At 42.0% G+C, this 22514-nt stretch overlaps 1 protein-coding gene across 1 annotated transcript; it reads left to right on the top strand.

The window, feature by feature from the left end:
* The first annotated feature begins 11629 nt into the window (after nucleotides 1–11629).
* On the top strand, nucleotides 11630–21841 carry LOC142214647 (Fc receptor-like protein 3). The gene is made up of 12 exons (XM_075283586.1): nucleotides 11630–11894; nucleotides 14982–15212; nucleotides 15307–15585; nucleotides 15750–16022; nucleotides 18265–18546; nucleotides 19075–19392; nucleotides 19714–19842; nucleotides 19960–19981; nucleotides 20094–20164; nucleotides 20874–20945; nucleotides 21382–21479; nucleotides 21695–21841. Exons 1-12 carry the CDS (start codon nucleotides 11630–11632, stop codon nucleotides 21839–21841), a joined length of 2187 nt encoding a protein of 728 aa, XP_075139687.1.
* The last annotated feature ends 673 nt before the right edge of the window (nucleotides 21842–22514 follow it).

Genomic DNA, 22514 nt, shown 5'->3' with positions numbered 1-22514 from the left:
ATTTCTCCAAATGTTGGTAAGTCGTTGACTTGAATGATTTCCGGTTGCTTTTATAGGGCCAGCAGTGTTATACAGAGATAACACTCACTGTAGAGAAAGAAGCAATAAAGCATGGCAGCCGTCTCCTCCTCCCCCTTCCCCTCTCCATCGACATGAACTGGTGGGACACACCCTTTCCATAAATCTCTCATTACCTCTGCCATTTGGGCCCTTTATTAAGATTGCCATATGGCACGACAGTCTTAATATATCTGCGCCATTGTGCATGTATACAGTTGTCGAGAAGGCAGAGACCTTATAAACCATCCCTGCCTACTCTCTAGGCTTTCTCTGGTTTTCTCCTCCCTGTTTCCATACTTTAGCTCCTCCATATCAGATCTAGATCAATTACAGATCTCCTAAGTCTCCACCACCCAAAGTAGAATAAAAGTGGAGACCATGGCCCTTATATTTCCACCCCATGACCATAGCACTAATACTAAGTCTAGCTTTAGGTCCAGGGTCTAAAAGCCCAACTCAGTTTATGACCCTAATTCTAAACCCAACATCATCCGAATCGCCTGCAGAACGTTCCACTCATTGTAGACAAAGACTTCTGTCCATAGAGCGACACCACGTCACAGTCCTGGATATTATCAGGACATATCTACATATTCCAGTCCAATCTTGTGTCGGCTGCTGTCCTACTGGGCGAAACTCCTTCGGATCTTCATGAAAGAGATAAGGACAGACTTTAGCCAAATATTCTACAAGAATCTTAGCCAACAACGTATGGCCTGACTAGAGAAAGGGGATTGGGTGATAAGAGCCCTTATGGTAGAACCTTATTCAACTATCAAAGCTTCTAAAGGCAAAGTTGTTATTTTAAGGTGTCCCATAATATTCATATGATCCCCGAATGTCCATCTCCATCTTCATTGCAGAAGAATCAGCTTTGTTACAAACTGCCAGATCAATTCTAGATATCTTATCCCTAACTAGACTTTCATACAACACAGCCTGCGTAATCTGCTCTGCCTGAAGACTTGGATGTCCTCCTTCTCCACACTCTGATATGATGTGTAAAACTTCTTCCATCTCTATTGATATCGCTAACATTGTCAAAAGATAGGAGGAGAAGAGAGAGCAGACACAGTAGGATCAGTATCTGGTGCGATTTATGGCAGAAGCAGCAGGACAACCAGTGATGTGAAGTAGTTACACTGAATCTACAGCGGAAAAATGGCACAACAAATTTTTAATAAAGATTACTTACAAAATGTAAGTAGGGTTGAGCGATCTTGTTTGGAAAAGATCGGATTCCGATCAGCGATCATGAAAATTTCACGATCGCGATCGGAATTAAAAACACGATCTTTTTAGGTGGGATCCAGATCGGTGATTATTTCCCACAAGGCTTTGCTACTGGTCAAGCGTTGTGGGAAAGCTATCAATGTTAGCCTTCACACTGAGTATATGCTCCACTCATTCTGAGCAGAGTGTATACTCAGTGTGAAGGCTCCGCTGCGGTTCCATAGGAATGAATGTAAGCAGCTGACACACAGCCTTAGCCCCCTGCGTGCTGGCTGCATCCATTCATTCTAATGGGAGACTAGCTAACATCTCTAGTAGCTACTTACCTGCAGAGATGGCTGGTTCAGTGCCCAGTGTTCTCTTTCTTCTTCGCCTCGCTGCCCCCGCCTCCCAGGTTAGTGTTAAAGAGCTAGGAAGAAGGTGGGGCTTGTGGCTTAGGAGAATGTGGGCGGGTACAGGGTGGGGAGACATGACGTATCCCCTCCCAGTACCCGCCCACACTCTCCGAACCTGCCCACACTCTCCTAACCTTGGAATCGGGGGCAGCGACACGAAGAACAACGATAACACCGGGACCGGACCAGCCATCTCTGCAGGTAAGTGGACACCCGGGGGGACTAAGTAGCCAGAGGATTTTAAAAAAAATCCTCTGGCTACTTAGTGATTAAAAAAAATCACTACACAGCGTGGATTATAACAATTAAAGCATTCAATTGTTAGATTCCATGCTGTATAGTGAATAGGATTGTTTTTAAAATCCGAGTTCCGATTAGTAAAAAAAATCCCATTGACTTGCATTGGGATCGGAATTGGGATCGAGATCGGGTTTGAATGAAAAATGATCGGAAATCGGATTTCAAAATCGATCCTGAAAAGTCAAGATCGGCTCAACTCTACTAATGAACAATACACCACCAGGGTCTTGAAATGGTACCCATAGACACTACTCTATCCAATGGACAGACCCATAGACTTTGGGAACTGCTTCCACTGTACCGTACAGTAAGTCCATATGTGAATCGTCCAGAATACATGAAATGACCCCCCTAATCTCTATGTTTCCTAGATCCCTTAGAAGCCTGCACTCCCACTCAACAATTATTTAGTCGTCTTGGAGAAAGTGTTATGCTGAAACTTCCAAATCGTCCAAACGTGACAAGAGCCTACTGGGACATTAATAACATTGATCATATAGCGATTACACGGCCAGGCGGTATTATGTATCGCCATAATTCCAGCTACCATGGTAAAGCGTCTGTCTTGGAGGATGGATCACTGAGATTATCTAATCTGACCAGCGAAGATCAGAATATCTACAGGGCGGAGCTTTTCACCAGCCAATGGGATCACCTGTGTACCCAACACTACGACGTCAGACTTAAAAGTAAGGAGTAATCCATTGTAATGACCAGAGGTGTCCGGGCACCCAATGGCAAAATCATGGTTTGCTTCATTACACATATGTATCAACATTGCTACGCTCAAGAATAGGATGTATCATGAACACAACTCATTGGCACATGGGTGTTATGGGCGATTTCTTGGCTTTTTATGTCATAGTGGTATTATTACAGCGTGTTATGTACATATCATGCTTGCTTTCCAGTTGTATGAAGGGCATCATGGTGGATTCACAAATTTAAGTGCGTTTCTTCCGACTATGGGAAAGATGGTGGTTTCCCAATGGCAAAGGGCATAATAAGATGACTATACCATGGCATGTGGGTGCTATAAACGCTTTTAAAGACATGTAAATATTGCCTTATCTTGACAACATGGTCGCTTGCCAATATCATGTACATACAATGGTTTGCCAGTCAGTAGAATGGTTGCCATCATGATTGGTTCCCAATTGTATATAGACACTAGCTATAACCCGCAACTTCGACCGCTATCCCCTCACCCTTGCGCGAACCACCTGCAGCGCCACCCGTGGCCCGCCACGGCCCTTTCCTTGCGGCCGGCGCGGGCCCCTCCCACAGCATCGTGGGCCAGGACCCCACGGCCCCGCTGCTGCACCTCCGGCCCTCCCTTTTCCCCCCACCCTCGCCCCCGGCTCTCCCCTTACCTTCCACCCGCGTCCCCGGCACCCTCGCCCCCTTTTAGAGATTACAGTCACCTCCTACATGTACCCCTCCCCTCTTTCCACATGTGCACTCTGGCTCCTCTCCCCACTACTTACCTTCTGCCCTTTGTTGCCAAACCCGCACCCCCGGCCGCCTCCGTAACCCTTAGCACTAGCACCCCCTCTCCCCTCCCCTCCCTTAAGCATCCCGCTGATCCCTGTTCCTGCAGTACTCACCATTTACATGCTGGGGAGGTGTGTGTCTTGTGGCCGCAGCTTCAGTGAGCCTGTGCGGTCCTTCCCGTGGCGTGTGTGTTCCCGACCGCACAGTTTGCGGGTACGTGCGGCTGGGCTTGTTCGGACTGGATGCGCTGCTGAGGCAATGTGTGGCCGCCCGGCATGTCAGCGGCGTTCGGAGCGATGCGGGCAGCCGCCATGTTCAGCGTCGGGTTTGCACGCGCTGGCCACGCCCACAATTCAGCGGCAATCTATGGGCCGCTGTGCTGGCTCCCTATCCCGCCCACACACCAGCATGCACCAATAGCAGCTGTGTGTAAGTCTCTGCGGTGACGTCATGCCCGGGCCGACAGCGGAGCAGGAGACAACTTTGGAGGGTCGCGGCGGCGTTTTGGGGTGAGTGAGACACTTTTAAAGTAGCCTATTACCCTTTCTTGGCCAATATGTAGGTGTGTGCAAAATTTCGAGGAAATCCATTCAGCCGTTCGGGTGTGATTGAGGAACAAACATCCAAACCCACAAACCCACAAAGTGATTGAGGAACAAACATCCAAACACACAAACCCACAAACATCCAAACACACAAACTTTCACATTTATAATATAAATAGGATTGTGTTCACTTTCCAGTGTTCTGTACATATCATATTTACATCTCCAAGTTATATATGGTGGTTGGATATAGATTTAATCTTGCTTCCCATCAAGGTGACATCACTGGTTCTTCCCAATGTACATTTTGGGGTTAGCCCACTTTGATAGGTAATCATGGTTGTGGTGATCAAGAGACATGGGTAGATTTCCATAGGAAAGTTCATCAATATCAGATTACTGGAGGTCTGACAACCGGCACCACCACTGATCAGCTATCCAAAGTGGCTTCACAGACCAGTGACAGCTTCTTTATTGGTCACATGGTACCAGGGAAGCAAATGGAGCTGTATTGTAATACCAAGCACAGCCACTATGTATGAGAACATACATGGCAAGCTTGTCCAAACAGGTCAGACCTCATTGATCTAAAATTGATGACCCATTTTTTAAAATAATTTTTAGAATTGTTTTTTCTTCTAGAACTATCTGGAGAACCATTGGGTCATTATGGACTTGAGAACCTCATCCGCCTGGGCCTCTCTGCCGCCATACTTCTTGCCATTCTCACTATACTGATTTATCATTTCAAGACAGAAAATTCCTAGACCGGCCAAAGATTTCAGACTGGACCCGAAGAGTCGCCTAAAGCCCCGATAATAGACAATGGACCGATGTCCAAGATCACGAAACACACAGGACTGACAAATAATTCTATAGATGTCACCGACCAACCCAAGATTGTGGGAAAATTGGGATTATCCATCCATTATTATCCATTATTATCCATTATTTGTTCTTCAAATTATGAAACAATTTATTAAAATTGTCAAAAATTGTTGGTAACAAAGTGCATATAAACAAGGATTTTGTGCTGCCCGGGGATGACTGGGATCAAAACCAAGTTTATATGATAAATATATTAATAAAGATTTTTTGATGATTTTAATTTGATAGATTTTTTTAAGTACTACAATTTTTCTCTAACCACTAAGCCTAATAATAGCCTAGCAATTGCCAATTCTACATGGGCTATCTTTACTGCAGTCACTTTATTTATAGCACAGTCAGGGTTACAATAGAAGGTAACACCTCTATAGAAAACCTCACGGAGACATTATTACATTCAGTCCTTACAATAGATGATGTCACAGCTTATCCCCCCCCCCACTACCTGCCCATATCATGTCTAAATGGGTTGTCTCCAGACTATTACTGACGACGGCCATGACTGTGATGTAAAACAGGTCACTAAATGCTGTCGACAGAGCAGCGGAGAAGCTCAGACAAGATGGCCGCCCCCAGAATAATAGATACTACCAGGCCCTAGTCCCATTGGTGGTCTCAGAGCCATCTGTCACATAAAATACACCACTATTGTAAGTGTCACAAGGTATATAGATTTTACAGTGAGTGTGTTGTGTGGGAGTAGACTGGAGAACGTGTAGACACAACACATATGCCTTGGTGGTCGCCTCCTCGTGTTCTGCTCCGGTTGTTCTAGGTCATGTGTGTGAGTTAGTTTCATGTATTCGGGGCAGCACCCATCACATGCTCTTTCACTTCCCCCAGCAGTGATTCCTCATATCTGCTCTGGTCTCACGCTCTTAGTCATATATTTGGGTTTTTTAATTCAAGAATTTTAAACTAAATAGTCATAGAAAGTAAAAGTAAGAAAAATCCCTAAATGTGTCCTAAGGTAACACTACATACTCGGAATCACTGGAATCTGCTGTTACATTCAGTCCCTTTGCTTCAGTGTATAAAATCAAGAACATAGTTCTGCAAACATTTGCCAATGTATAAGGGTGTATAGGGGTGTATAAGGGTGTATAGGGGTGCATAAGGGTGTATAGGGGTGTATAGGGGTGCATAAGGGTGTATAGGGGTGTATAGGGGTGCATAAGGGTGTATAGGGGTGTATAGGGGTGCATAAGGGTGTATAGGGGTGTATAAGGGTGTATAGGGGGTATAAGGGTGTATAGGGGTGTATAGGGGTGTATAAGGGTGTATAGGGGGTATAAGGGTGTATAGGGGTGTATAGGGGTGCATAAGGGTGTATAGGGGTGTATAGGGGTGCATAAGGGTGTATAGGGGTGTATAAGGGTGTATAGAGGGTATAAGGGTGTATAGGGGTGTATAGGGGTGCATAAGGGTGTATAGGGGTGCATAAGGTTGTATAGGGGTGTATAGGGGTGCATAAGGGTGTATAGGGGTGTATAAGGGTGTATAGGGGGTATAAGGGTGTATAGGGGTGTATAGGGGTGCATAAGGTTGTATAGGGGTGTATAGGGGTGCATAAGGTTGTATAGGGGTGTATAGGGGTGCATAAGGGTGTATAGGGGTGTATAAGGGTGTATAGGGGGTATAAGGGTGTATAGGGGTGTATAGGGGTGCATAAGGTTGTATTGGGGTGTATAGGGGTGCATAAGGTTGTATAGGGGTGTATAGGGGTGCATAAGGGTGTATAGGGGTGTATAAGGGTGTATAGGGGGTATAAGGGTGTATAGGGGTGCATAAGGGTGTATAGGGGTGTATAGGGGTGCATAAGGTTGTATAGGGGTGTATAGGGGTGCATAAGGGTGTATAAGGGTGTATAGGGGGTATAGGGGTGTATAGGGGTGCATAAGGTTGTATAGGGGTGCATAAGGTTGTATAGGGGTGTATAGGGGTGCATAAGGGTGTATAGGGGTGTATAAGGGTGTATAGGGGGTATAAGGGTGTATAGGGGTGTATAGGGGTGCATAAGGTTGTATAGGGGTGTATAGGGGTGCATAAGGGTGTATAGGGGTGTATAAGGGTGTATAGGGGGTATAAGGGTGGTAAAAGACTGCGATCACAACCAGATGCTCTTTGTGACGCTTTACTTGAATATCTTAAGTAACATACAGGAAATAGTTAGTCACTAGGGTTGAGCGATCGTGTTCGAGAAAATTTCACGATCGCGATCGTTTAGGTGGGATAGAGATTGGTGATTATTTCCCACAATGCTTTGTTACTGGCCAAGCACCTAAACGATCGCGATCGTGAAATTTTCTCGAACACGATCGCTCAACCCTAGTGACTAACTATTTCCTGTATGTTACTTAAGATATTCAAGTAAAGCGTCACAAAGAGCATCTGGTTGTGATCGCATGCTTTGCTACTGGCCAAGCATTGTGGGAAAAGCTAACAATGTTAGCCTTTATATACTCAGTGTGAAGGCTCCGCTGCGGTTCCATAGGAATGAATGGAAGCAGCCGGCACACAGCCTTAACCCCCTGTACGCTGGCTGTGTCCATTCATTCTAATGGGAGACTAGCTAACATCTCTAGTAGCTACTTACCTGCAGAGATGGCTGGTCCGCGGCCCGGTGTTCTCGTTTTTCTTCGCCTCGCTGCCCCCGCCTACCGAGTTAGTTTTAAAGAGCTAGGAAGAAGGCAGGGCTTGTGACTTAGGAGAGTGTGGGCGGGTACAGGGCGGGGAGACGTGACGTCTCCCCTCCCAGTACCCGCCCACACTCTTCTGACCTGGGAGGCAGGGGGCAGCGAGGCGAAGAAGAACGAGAACACCGGGCACCGGACCAGCCATCTCTGCAAGTAAGTAGCTACTAGAGATGTTAGCTAGTCTCCCATTAGAAGGAATGGACACAGCCGGCGCACAGGGGGTTAACCCTAGTGACTATTTCCTGTATGTTACTTAAGATATTCAAGTAAAACGTCACAAAGAGCATCTGGTTGTGATCGCAGTCTTTTACCACCCTTATACCCCCTATACACCCTTATACACCCCTATACACCTCTATACACCCTTATACCCCCTATACACCCTTATACCCCCTATACACCCTTATACACCCCTATACACCCTTATACACCTCTATACACCCTTATACACCCCTATACACCTCTATACACCCTTATACCCCCTATACACCCTTATACACCCCTATACACCCTTATACACCCTTATACACCCCTATACACCCTTATACCCCCTATACACCCTTATACACTCCTATACACCCTTATACACCCCTATACACCCCTATACACCCTTATACACTCCTATACACCCTTATACACCCCTATACACCCTTATGCACCACTATACACCCTTATACACCCCTATACACCCTTATACACCCCTATACACCCTTATACACTCCTATATACCCTTATACACCCCTATACACCCTTATACACTCCTATACACCCTTATACACCCCTATACACCCTTATGCACCACTATACACCCTTATATACCCTTATGCACCCCTATACACCCTTATACACCCCCATACACCCTTATACACCCTTAGTGATTAAAAAAAAATCACTACACAGCGTGGATTCTAGTAATTAAAGCGTTCAATTGTTAGATTCCATGCTGTATAGTGAATAGGATTGTTTTTAAAATCCAATCTCCGATTAGTAAAATAATCCCATTGACTTGCATTGGGATCGGAATTGGGATGGAGATCGGGTTCGAATGAAAAATGATCAGAAATCAGATTTCAAAATCGATCCTGAAAAGTCAAGATCAGCTCAACCCTATTAGTCACATGTAGTCACTTGTAATCTGTAACTTCCCTGTCTTTGGCGTCACACCTATGGGCATGGAGTCTCCATCTCCTCCCACATACATGACACATGACAGCTGTGGCTGGACATGGAGCTAAAGTTAAATACAGTATCTGATGAATAACTCTCTCAGCCATGGTAACAAGAAAAGTCTCTGTCTTAACAGAACAACATGTGTAACTCTCGTATGCACCGGAAACAGCCCGAAGTTGCTCTCCCCCACCAATCGGGTTCTACAGTAGAACATCAATCACGTGTGTGTGAATCACTGTCCTATGGAGGTATGAAGTCCTTCACCAGTGACTGACAACTCAGTAGCCTCGGTGGCAGACAAGCCACTCACCGTGCTGAAGAAAGATGGCGCCTTCCACCCGGGCTTCTAACATTCCAGTGAAGAGAAATCTGATTGGTTCTCTTAGCACATTAATAGAAGCTTGGAAAACGAGTCCTTCTTAAAGGCAATGCCTCATGGTTATAATGGATAGGCCATCGTGTGACCATCTCTAACCGATTCAGGCATTATCTGATGGCTCTCTCTGGAGTTTAGAATGTTTCACCTGTCCTTATGGTGAACCCAAGCTATCAGCGAGATGGCGTCATCTAGTAAGAGGTGCAGTGGGGTCCTTTGCCCTGCATAGGCCTACATTATTCTCTATCGCCACCCAGTGTGAAAATATCACGATGATTAATTATAACACCCGACACTCATTTCCAGACTGTGCACCCTTATATGACATTACTGCTATGGCGGGGTCTCCGGGGTGGTCTCTTCTTCCTGTTTGCTGCGATTCTGTCTTCTGACTCTTCATTTACATTCCTTATTACTGGAAAGGGGAAGTGAGATTTTTTACTCTACACCTGACTACATATCAGCGTCACGCTTACCCCATATGGCGGAGTCATGTCAGCCCTGCCGTGGATCTTCTCAGTCTGTAAGTACCGACAATATGTATTGTTCACTTATATGTCCCTTATATGAATCTATAGAACTTGTGTAAAGGTCGGCCATGTTGGCGTGAGAATTTTAATATCAGATTCTAAAACTTTTTTCTATTTTGTAAATTCTTGAGGTCGGGCAGTATTATAGTGAAATATAACCGCATGGGACTCATAGTCTCACTAGTAGGGGGTTCCTTTACTGAATTTTTAGAAGACTAAAATGATATTTATGCCGACCCCTGATATAGAAAACGGTTATATGGATGTTTTTTAACCTAAATACATTAAGAATTATTTCGAAAATTCTATAAAAAGGAAATATTTAGAATTTCTTTTCACATTCTAGACAGTTGCCTTCATACAATATGTAGATTTTTAATGAATTTTTGCAATGTCTTATATGTTTTGCTAAGCAAGAAAATCATAATGTATACGAAGATTCCTAAAAATATAATAATTGAATAAAAACTAATTTCTATAATTTACTAATTCTAAATTCTTACTTTCATGAAATCCAGCAGTGTATCCTTTATTTGTTTAATTATAATATGGATTAAAAATTTGAAATTGGTTTAGAATTTTTTCTGAATTTCCTCCAGATAAACTTAGATGATTACTTCTATATAAAATACGTGTTTTTAGTTATTTTTGAGCATCCTGTAGTCCTTGTAAAGGTCATCTGAGGTCCTAATGGCTTTCTGTCCACGTTCTTCCTGTTCCTCGGCAGTTACTTTTTGCCCGTCTGATATCTTTTCTCTTTGTTTCAGCTTTCCTCGTGGTCTCCTGCCGTAAGTCATTTTTTTTCTAAAAATATACTTTCAAAAAATTCTGAGTAGGAATAAGAAAAAACTGCACTTGAGGCATTTTTTTTACAGCCCCCACCTAATGTTTACAGTCCAGAACGAATGATTCGGCGCCTATATTCTGCAGATCGGTACAATCACAACGAGACCAATTTTTTAATAATTTTATATAATGTTTGCAAAGATCCAAAACTTTAAAAAATTTAAAAAATATTTTTTCATCGCCATAATTCAATGTATAGATCTGTGAGTCTTTTAGGAAACGAGTTGTCGTTTTTACCACCATCGTTATTTTTACCGTTTTCACCTCTTTTTATAAAAAAAAATTTTGAGAGACGATAAAATGGAGGTTCGGCAGTTCTGATTTTCACAATCTGGGACAGATATTTTTTATATGTTTACGGTTCAGACATTTTTGGAATACATTTTTTTTTTTGTTTATTTTTATAGGTGATTTAAGGAATGAGAAAGATTTCAAATTTTATATTTTTTAAAAGATTTTTTTAAACTTTTTTCAAATTTTTCTAATTTCTTTTTTTTTTTTTTAATTTTTTGCACACCTTATTAATTTTTTTGCAACCTTATTTTTCAAGACCCATACCCGTATTGTATAATATTGTATTGTATAATAGTCATATATTATTATAGCATATTATTTTTCTACAAAATTGCCTGGGTGTTTTTTTATTTGATGCCACTTTGCTGAATATAATATTTTTTGATAGCTCTTTCGAAAAAATGGCAATTTTGGAAAAAAAATTTTTAGATTATGTTGCTGTTAACCATGTTCAGGTCGTTACACTTGTGGTAATACTCAATATGTGAATTTTTATTTTATTGACTTACTTTTTATATTTATATTTTTGGCATGTGGTATTGACCTGTTATATTTTCGGCATGTGGGAGTGTACCCAGAGCAAACCCCCGCCAACATGAGGAGAATATACAAACTCCATGCAGATACAGGCCAAAAAAATCAAACTGCCTCCAGATATAGTGTCGCACACGTGTAGATAAATAGTATCACACAGATCCTTGCGGTATAATTGTCGTTTCACTTGTTTTTGTGCTATTGTGTAGTGAGGAGGTCACTGAAGTTCTCCCCATTCTGGGTAGTCATTGTTGGCCTATGGTCTCCGATGTCCGAGGCCGCACCGCTAACCTACTTGGAACTGGATCCGGACTGGAGGACCATATTCGAAGGAGATAAGATCACTATGACCTGTAAGGTCCTGCATTCTACTAAACTGGAAGACTTTTACTGGTACAAAGATGGTCGGCCATTAGATGCTCATCAGAAGACATTTACTATTCCAAGTGCCAAAAAGGAACATGACGGAGAATACCGGTGTAGAACAAGCTCCAGTAGCAGAAGTGATGGCGTCCAGGTGACAGTGAGCAACGGTGAGATAAGAGAGTCACAAGTTACACATATACCATTGGTCTTCCAATCACCGTCAATCTATAGATGGGAAGGCCATCCACCGAGTCCAGATAAATGGTGGCACACAGAGGCCAGATACAGTTATGGCCATAACTTTTGGCACCCTTGAAATTTTTCCAGAAAATTAAGTATTTCTCCCACATGTTTTGTTATACACAGGGTTATTTCCTTTGTCTGTATTGTAATAAAATAAAAGAGAAGAAAAAGCCAAAAATAATATACAGTTAGGTCTATATATATTTAGACACTGATTTGGGGTTGTGTTTTTTTTTACCTGTTTTCTGAAACATATTCAAGTTCTAGTTATATAATGGACATGGACATAAAGTCCAGACTCTCAGATTTCATTTCAGGGTATCCACATTAAAATTAGAAGAAGGGTATGTCATCGTACTATTGCTCCATCTCCCCAGGTAGCCCTCCTTTCGGTCCTTCCCGGTAAGATTTCTGAGATTAAGAAGGACCTCTTGCGGCACTTTCTTACGGCTGTCATCCCTAGGCATTGGCGCAGTACTACTCTGCCCTCAATGCTGGAATTTCTGTAGGAGCTTCTCCTTATTAGGAGGATCGAGTCTTTGGTTGCGGAGGACTCTCCGGACCCGTCCAGGCTTGACAGGACCTGGCAGCCCTGGGTCATGTTTCAAGATTCTTCCGAGTTCTCCTCCTCTTTCTCGTGATTCCCTCTGCATTGGTCATCTTTTCCCCCTCCTTTGTCTTTCCCCTCTGTGTTCCTTGTCTCTGTCCCTGTCTGTGTTGTCCCGATCCCCCTATTGCCCGCCTTTTTTTTTTCTATGCCTCCTTTTGTCTTGTCGTGTCTTACATAGTGTTGAGCGATCGTGTTTGGAAAAGATCGGATTCCGATCGGCGATTGAGAAATTCCGAACACGATCTTTTTAGGTGGGATTGAGATCGGTGATTATTTCCCACAAGGCTTTGCTACTGGCCAAGCAATGTTAGCCTTCACACGAAGTATACGCTCCTTAACCCCCTGCATGCCGGCTGCATCCATTCATTCTAATGGGAGACTAGCTAACATCTCTAGTAGCTACTTACCTGCAGAGATGGCTGGTCCAGTGCCCGGTGTTCTCGTTCTTCTTCTGAACCCGCCGCCCAGGTTAGTGTTTAAAGAGCTAGGAAGAAGGTGGGGCTTGTGGCTTAGGAGAGTGTGGGCGGGTACAGGGCGGGGAGACATGACGTGCCGCATGGACAAAGGAACACCAAGATCTCTGGAGATGGACTGTAACCTTGAGATTGCTGATATTTTCCCACAATTTTGGTTGTCAAACCTTCAGAAAGTTCTCTTCTCTTCTTTCTGTTCTCCATGCTTAGTGTGGCACACAGAGACACACAATGCAAAGATTGAGTCAACTTCTCTCCTTATCTTGTTTCAGGTGTGATTTCTATATTGCTCACACCTGTTACTTGCCACAGGTGAGTTTGAACATCACATCACGAGTTATTTACCCACACTTTTAAAAATGGGCCAACTATTTTTTCAGGTCCATTTTTGGAGTTTTGTGTGAAATTTTATCCAATTTGTTATTTTTTCTCAGTTTTCTGATCTCGTTCCACTACACACAAAGGAAATAAACATGTTTGTAACAAAATATGTGTAATTGCAATAACTTTCTGGGAGACATATTTGGGGTATGGGTGCCAACACTTATGGCCAAGACTGTAAATAGTGTCATACAGAGTCCAGGTAAATCGTGTCACAGAGAGTCCAGACATTGTAAAGAGGGTCAGAGAGAGTCCAAACACAGTAAATAGGGTCAAAGCGAATCCAGACACTGCAAATAGGGTCAAAACAAGTCCAGACACTGTAAATAGGGTCAGAGAGAGTCCAGACACAGTAAATAGGGTTACAGAGAGTCCAGACACTGTAAATAGGGTCACAGAGAGTCAAGACACTGCAATTAGGGTCACAGAGAGTCCAGACACTGCAAATAGGGTCAGAGAGAGTCCAGACACTGTAAATAGGGTCACAGAGAGCCCAGACACAGTAAATAGGGTCAGAGAGCCCAGACACAGTAAATAGGGTCACAGAGAGCCCAGACACAGTAAATAGGGTTACAGAGAGTCCAGACACTGTAAATAGGGTCACAGAGAGTCCAGACACTGTAAATAGGGTCACAGAGAGTCCAGACACAGTAAATAGGGTTACAGAGAGCCCAGACACAGTAAATAGGGTTACAGAGAGTCCAGACACTGTAAATAGGGTTACAGAGAGTCCAGACACTGTAAATAGGGTCACAGAGAGTCAAGACACTGCAATTAGGGTCACAGAGAGTCCAGACACTGCAAATAGGGTCAGAGAGAGTCCAGACACTGTAAATAGGGTCACAGAGAGCCCAGACACAGTAAATAGGGTCAGAGAACCCAGACACAGTAAATAGGGTCACAGAGAGCCCAGACACAGTAAATAGGGTTACAGAGAGTCCAGACACTGTAAATAGGGTTACAGAGAGTCCAGACACTGTAAATAGGGTCACAGAGAGTCCAGACACAGTAAATAGGGTTACAGAGAGTCCAGACACTGTAAATAGGGTTACAGAGAGTGCACACACTGTAAATAAGGTCAGAGAGAGTCCAGACATTGTAAATAGGGTCACAGAGAGTCCAGACACTGTAAATAGGGTCACGGAGAGTCCAGACACTGTAAATAGGGTCACAGAGAGTCCATACACTGTAAATAAGGTCAGAGAGAGTCCAGACACTGTAAATAGGGTCACAGAGAGTCCAGACACTGTAAATAGGGTCACAGAGAGTGCAGACACTGTAAATAGGGTCAGAGAGAGTCCAGACACTGTAAATGGGGTCACAGAGAGTGCAGACACTGTAAATGGGGTCACAGAGAGTCCAGACACTGTAAATAGGGTCAGTGAGAGTCCAGACACTGTAAATAGGGTCAGAGAGAGTCCATACACTGTAAATAGGGTCAAAGTGAGTGCACACACTGTAAATAGGGTCACAGAGAGTCCAGACACTGTAAATAGGGTCACACAGCATTCAGTACTTGATCTTAACTATCAATTCTTGTCTTTCAGACTGGGTAATTCTCCAAGTGCCCTCGTACATCTTAGAAGGAGATAAATTGACCTTAAAATGTCGTGGTTGGGACATTTTTTTTTCTAGCAAAGAAGTGATATACAAGGGCGACCATGTGATAAGAAATATTGGCTATCCTGTGGATAACACGAGAACTGGAATGTATAAATGTTCGAAGACACGATTGCTTACTGATCATACATCGATGGAAATTTACGTTCCTGTCCATGGTAAAGAATGCTGATGACATGTAAGTCTAACTCATTCTGAGGTTACACGAGACGCTCTATCATCTGTCCGTCTTTCTATCTGTCTCTATTCTAGAGCTGTTCTCGGTCCCAGCTTTAAAACAGGCCTCGCCATTACTATCAGAAGGGGATGAGCTGACTCTGACATGTGACACGACTCTTACTCCTAGAAGAAGGCCCACAGTATTACAGTTTGCATTTTATAGGAATGGACAAACAGTCCAGGAATTCAGTACAAATAATAGATACAGAGTCCAGTCCACACTGGGAGATTCGGGGAGATATACCTGTACGGTCAGAACATTACTTGGCACCGTAAGGAAGACCAGTAACGCTGTAGTCATCCAAATACAAGGTAAGTCTTATAATATACCAGTGAGCGATGTGTATTGGAAAAACGTTGTATAAGTATCATCGAGTCGCCCTCTAGTGTCTATTGCGAACCGTTAATTGCGATATTACATATTTCATTAAATATTGAATAAGTTTATACTTTTTCTCAATATTAAAATGACCTAGAGGTATTGAAGACCCCGGTGATGAACATTTTCCCGTCGTCTCCTATACGTAAAGGAGTGCCGATGGTACTGCAATGCGAGACCACTTCTAAGACTGGAGGTCTTCTTTACAGCTTCTTGAAAGACCAAAAGACTATCATTGATTATACCAAGGAAAATAATTATCTCATTCCGAAAGCTGGAGAAGACCACAGCGGAAATTATCAATGTTCTGCTAAAACCGAGAATAATAAAGTCGTGAAATACAGCGAAGTCCTCAACGTGGTAGTAAAAAGTGAGTACTACCGTAAAAAATAAGCCCCAAAAAGTAGGAAAACTCATAATAGAACATCTTGTATATATGTACATTGTGACATGGTATCTTCCAATGTCCTATACTTTAGGATCTTCTGACAATGGGGCCAACGAGAACGAGGACTCTGAGACAAGCGGTGAGTAAGAATGTTCCCCCTATAACCTGTAAATGGAGAACCCGAAAAGGGACTTCCAAAATCAAAAAACATGGATGATTTCTTACAAAAACAGCACCACCCCTGTATCTCTACAAGAGTATGGCTGGCAAACCAAGTCTACCTCTTCTATCCCATCCTAGTGCCTGACCGGTACGGCCAAATTTAAAGGCACAGTATTAAACACCCCCATTAAATGTAAGAATAGGGCGTACGCTCATATAACCCCTTACACATTCATTCCATATAACCGCCCGTTCTGAGCACCTGAGTAGCCGACCAACAAATAATGACCTAACCTTTTATGTAGTATTACCATATTTGTCAACTTTCCCGGGACCTCCAAGAAGCTCCTGAAAAGAGGGGTGACCTTCCGAAGTGGGCAGATCTCTTGGACATTGCTCCCTGTCTTTTTACCTGTAACATGGGCACTAGATGTTGGTAAACCACTTGGGATTTGATCACAGCCAATTAACTTCTTAGATGCCACATTCAATAATGATGGCGGCATCTAAGGGGTCTCTTTGTGTTTGTTTCCCCCATCAGCACCTCCACGATCAACGACACATTACCACACTGACGGGGGTCTACTGAAGGCCCCTGCGTCATCCTTTCAAGTCTCAGTATAAAACATTGCTGACGCTAATGTTTTATATGAGACACTTTCACAGAACCATTGCCGTGAATTTCAATGGCAATCCCGCCACCTAGTGTTCAAATTCCAGTAATTGTTAAAAAGGGGGAAAAAAAGTGAAATAACAGATAACATAATAAATAAATGATTGCCCATTTTCCCAAAAAAATTTTTAAAAAATATAGCCATATGTGATATTGATGTGCCCGTAACATCCCACAGAATAAAAATAGATTTTTAGATATTATGTACGGTGAACAATTCATAAAACAACAACAAAATTGCTGTTTTTTGGGTCAAATTGCCTTCAAAAAGAATTTCTAAAAATTGATCAAGAAGTTACATATAACCCAAAATGGTAGCAATAAAAAAGACAGATATTCCCACAAAAAACAAGCCCTCACATGGCACCAATGCTTAAAAAAAAGTTTTGGCTCATAATATGGAGCCCCTAAAACATTATTTGTGGCCAAAAAAGTAATTTTATTGCACAAAAGTTTTACAACATCAAACCCCAAACATAAACTTGGCATCACCATAGTCATACGGATCGGCGGAATATAGGTAACATGTCAGTGATGATGTCCAGGGCCCCACACAGAATCTAGAATAGAAAAAAATGGTAAAACTCACTTTTTTTTTGCCAATGCCATTAACAAACAGTTAATTAAATTTTATCAATAAGGTAAATATTCCCTAAATGGTGTAATAGAAAACTACAACTCATAGTGCAAAAAGCAAGCACTTATATGGCTATGTCAACATGAAAAAGTAGAATATGGCAGTGGAAAAAACAAAAAGAGACAGATACCAAAGTAACACACTAGGCCGTGGGTTATGGGTTAAGGATCAGTTAGGTTTTTTTGATTTCTCATGTCCGCTTTTCAAAAATATAACTTAAAAAAAAAAAAAAATTACGTTTTCCACTGACATAACCATATGAGAGTTTACTTTTTGCGTGATGAGTTGTATTTTTAGAGGGCACCACTTTGGGGTATATAAAATGTGATCTAGAGAGACTGAATGAAAAAAAAGTCCTTGTTTTTGGAGTTTTGTTTCAACAAAGTTCATTCCGACCCCTTATTATTCAGCGACAACATATTTTTGTAGATTTTATAATTTTTATTAAATAGAATTTAATTTTGTGAGAAAAATCGGCTTGTTGTCTTCACATGCTGATGCCCATATATTTTTTTTTGTTACTTTTTTGGGATCTTGTTCTTTAATATTTTTTTTTAATGCTATTTCTGATTCATAAGACTATTTGGTCAGTTTTTATTCCTTTTTTTGTGGAGGTGAGGTGGCCAAAAACCAACAAAAAATTGTGTGTGGGGAGAGCACATGGATTAGTTTTTCCAGCTTTAGAATATTTTTAAGACATTGAATTCCATGCCACTCTACATTATTGATCACGACTTATCTCCTCCCGATAGTCGGAGCCGGCCAGCTTCGGTTGACACTGTTACCAGATAAGGTGGTGGTTGGCGATGAGATGACCCTTCGTTGCGAGTCCTCCGAGGGCTTCTTTCCTACACAGTTCAGATTCTATCACAATGGGACGTTATTAAGAAATGTTAACAATTACCAAAAAAGATCAGTGGAAATAAGACATATCATTAAGTCGGTGACCATGACCGGACCCTACTATTGTGACTGTCCAAATTCTGTTTCATCAAAGGCCTGGAAAAGTGAGGAAGTTAGCTTGTTTATTATGGGTGAGTATGCGCTTTATTTTATGTGATTGTTGTATATGATATACATATAGTGTAAGTTATTGATAAATTAAAACACTCAATAAAAATCTAATAAAAAATTTTGACAAATGTCATGAATGTTGTACAGACAGTTTTGGCCTTATGACTGTTTTTCCCTATTTTTTCCGTAAGAGAATTAAAAAAGCCGTAACTTGTGTTTTGCAGGATTTGTCGTTTTTCAATATCATTGACATTACAAATTTCACGTTGTTCACCATAAAACATAAGTAACATTTTATTTCACTCTATGGATCAGTATGGCTACGATAATTTACTCATAGAATACTGTTCTTAAATAAAATGATTTGCTTTGTGTCGCCATGTTCTGAGAGCTGTTTTGGGCCTTGTTTTTTGTAAGATGGGCAGCATTTTTTTAATGATATCATTCTGGCATTTATATAACTTTGTATCGCTTTTTACTCTATTTCTTTGTCTTTGTTGTTTTGGCTTTATTTTTTACTTAATTTTTTGTATTTTTGGTTTAAACAGACCCGGTGGCCAACGTGTCAATTACAATGGATAAAGACGATGAGGATTTTGTATTTGGCGAGCCTTTAACTTTGACCTGCTCCCTTCAGCATGGCACCTCTCCGTCTTTTCTTTGGTTGCACGATGAGGAAGTAGTGGAACAAGACTCAACGTTCTACCAGCTAACAGACAATCAGAAACGTCTACATATAGATTCTCTTCAGATACACCACATAGGAGCTTACCGATGTAAGGCCAGCAATACACTACCACCCAACCGAGTGTTCTCCATAGTGAGTGCCCCCAAGGACATCAATGTTGTGGAGCCAATTACAGCTGGTGAGGACACTTATGTGATACACAACGGTGCTCTAAATGCAACACATTACATAAGGCCAACTGGGAAGATGTGATTGACTTTGTGCTGCGATTTATTGCTGGGAGAGGGGCAGAGAGAGCTGCCTCAGTTACTTGAATCTCATGAAGGTCTGAACAAAATTGATACAATTATCAGCAAGCTAGCAAGGCAATAGAATTTTTTATTAGGCTATTAAATTAATTTTTGACTATCCCAATTCATGGACTAGATAGATGTGATCCCAATTTTACAATAAACTCTCTAATCCGTGAATACTATTCTACATATTCTTCTTCTAGCAGAAGGAAACAACCTGTTTATTGCACTCGGGGTTGTGCTGTTGACTATTCTCATCGCTGTCCTGAGTTATATGTATAGAGACAAAATGGCTCCACTGTTCAGACTCTGTGCCTTACTACAACCCAAAACAGGTAATTCTTTTTTTAAATTTTTTTTTTTTAAATTTAGATTTTACATTTATTGTTTTTTTTAATACATTTAAATTTTTTTCATTGTGATTCCATATCGATTATTTTTGTTGATTTTAGACAGAGCTAAAGGCCAGGCCAGGTAAGTGTGTATTGTGCGCCATATACCTATACTGTACGGGATTACATAGGAGATTATTGGATGGAATCCGTCACCTGACTATATTATAACCTTCTTATTGCTGTGTATTAAGGATTACACAGACCCCAACAAGTAACACCAGAGGAAGCTTATCAGACATTGTCCAAGAAGACTACAGTAACAGTAAGTGATCTGGATATCTACTCTCCTTTAAAGGGATCCTGTCATGTTGATTTGGACACTAACCCACCCACAGGTCCTTAAGGCGTTGTGTCCCATACAGCGCTGTTGACCACAGTCCACACCTGCATTAAAGTAAAGCAAACCTTCAAATATATAAAGCAAACCCGATGAGTCTCTTGGGGTTCATCTTTAGATCTCTGGGCACCTACACAGCTCAGTGTAGCTGAGGACATATATAATGGCGTCACTGCGCATGCACCCGAGGTCCAGCGCAGACGCACTGAAGCTGAAGATTACTCTTCTTGCTTCACTGAAGAAGGACACCAGTGCCCGGGAGTACAGAAGCCAGGAAGGATAATGGGTGTATATTTTATACCCAGTAATAAGTGGTTGGTTTGGTGTCCCAAATTGTCCTGACAGGTTACCTTTAAACAAGAACATGGAGTCTAAGCAGTGGCGTAACTAGGAATGGTGGGGCCCCGTGGTGAACTTTTAACACGCACCCCCCCCCCCCCCCCGACCGGCGCCTGCTGAAGCCCCCAAGTGACCCCCTCCCCCGTATTCCTGTACTGTGGCCCCTGTACTGTGTTTTACCGATCCCTGTCCCCTGTACGGCCTCCACCTGACTCTGAGATGACGCTACTTTAGTCCTTTCATGTATATCTTACGGAATACGCACGTTATGTAAACTTATTTTATCTTCTTTTAGTTCCTTCCAGGGGCCTTGCTGTATGTGAGGACGTATGTTATGCCTATATTGATACCAATCGGACCCAAGAAGGTAAGTCACATGTTCAGCATCTACTGTATATGGTCTAATGTTCAGCTCCTCTCACCACTCCCAACTCCAACTCTTTGGATTCTCTAATAGTCTCCACCTACTCTGGCGATCTACCGAGTAAAGGGTACGGAGCATGACATGGGGGTTGTCTGTTACCCAGTCATGTACTTATTTACTGAATTTGGCCCATAAATCTTCACCACTGTGTTAGTTTTCCATTCGATGAATTGACGAGAATCCTCCTTGAATCTTCTACTTATGGGGACCATAGGACAATCTTATTCTGTACCACCCTGATACATTGTGAAGGTTTATACTGTACATGTTGGGAATTTTTGGTGTTTGCCAGGACTGGCCATTGTCCATGTCATAGTCTAACTGTAAAGAATCCTTCCACTGTAAGACTTCTTATACTCATATCTATCTTTTTTTCCAGCTTCTGCTCACCCAAGCAAAGCCAATGTGAGTATTTACAAGACCGATGATGTCCAGAGAATTTTAGACCCCGAAATAGAATCTCTTGAGGAAGAGGAAGTGTCCTCTCCTCTCAACAATTTTACATGATAAGTCTTTATTCTCAGTTCCTTATACTTTCTTACACACTATGGCCCTGTATCTGCTGTGGGTTGGGTTGTTGACCCCACTATGGGACCTCTCGTAGAACCCACAATAATAAGCTCTCCATGTAGAATAATCACAGCCATGGAGAACAGAAGGAATAATTCAGAATTCTGCTCTTAATTCCTCAGGAAGAATTGTCTGTTATATATTCTGCCGTAAAACTTTCACCGACATCAAATCCACGAACAACCCGAGAGACACCCAACGGTACCAACCTCTACCAGAACTTCGAGGCCAAGAGACCCAAAAAAGCGTGTGCTAGAAATGTGCCCTAATGTTTGGTGGGGCCAGTGACGTGCGCCATTTAGGATTTTGTATTGTGACATGTATAACAGATTCAGGAGAGGAGTCTGACCAATCTCCATCACATTTGCCCCAAATTTAGCACAATTTTTGGAAACTACATGCATCTGTAAGTAGATAGAAGGTCGAGATGGCACCAAGTTTTCCATAAATTTGGTTTTATCCTATCTATCTTTCTATAGCCTTGATTTTTCCATGATATTGATATGTTTGTATACATTTCACGTATATTCAGAATTTTTGTAAATATATCTCATGGAGCTGATATGACGTTAACAAATGTGTACATATAACACTGAAACATTGTGGCAACTTTTGTATAGAACACGTGAATATCATTCTTTTGTGTATTGACCAAATATATATACTTATACACAAACGCATTAATTCTAATGCCGTTATAGTCCGGCAGATTTCAGGAAAGTAAGTTCACTTCACATTTTAGTATTAATGGGGGAGTATCTAGACTAAAAACCAATGGGAGTATTTACAAGACCAGAAAAAAATTAGACCCCAAGATAGAAAATTCTGAGAAAGAAGAAGTTTCCTCTCCTCTTCTCCCACCGATTTTCCTTAAGTCATCATTCTCAATTCCTCACATTTTCTTACACACTATAGCCCAGTATCTGCTGTGGGATGGATTGT

This window comes from Leptodactylus fuscus, chromosome 7 (genome assembly GCF_031893055.1).
Source record: "Leptodactylus fuscus isolate aLepFus1 chromosome 7, aLepFus1.hap2, whole genome shotgun sequence".
Classification (NCBI taxonomy): domain Eukaryota; kingdom Metazoa; phylum Chordata; class Amphibia; order Anura; family Leptodactylidae; genus Leptodactylus; species Leptodactylus fuscus.
The sequence above is the reverse complement of the archived record's forward strand: the minus strand, read 5'-3'. Positions and strand labels throughout refer to the sequence as shown.

What these genes read in the sequence shown, in the direction of transcription:
- LOC142214647 (XM_075283586.1), top strand. Translation starts at nt 11,630, where the DNA reads ATGTCCGAGGCCGCACCGCTAACCTACTTGGAACTGGATCCGGACTGG. An exon ending in AGTTAGCTTGTTTATTATGG is followed by an intron (nt 18,547 to 19,074) that starts GTGAGTATGCGC and finishes TGGTTTAAACAG; the next exon opens with ACCCGGTGGCCAACGTGTCA. An exon ending in CCAAGAAGACTACAGTAACA is followed by an intron (nt 20,165 to 20,873) that starts GTAAGTGATCTG and finishes ATCTTCTTTTAG; the next exon opens with TTCCTTCCAGGGGCCTTGCT.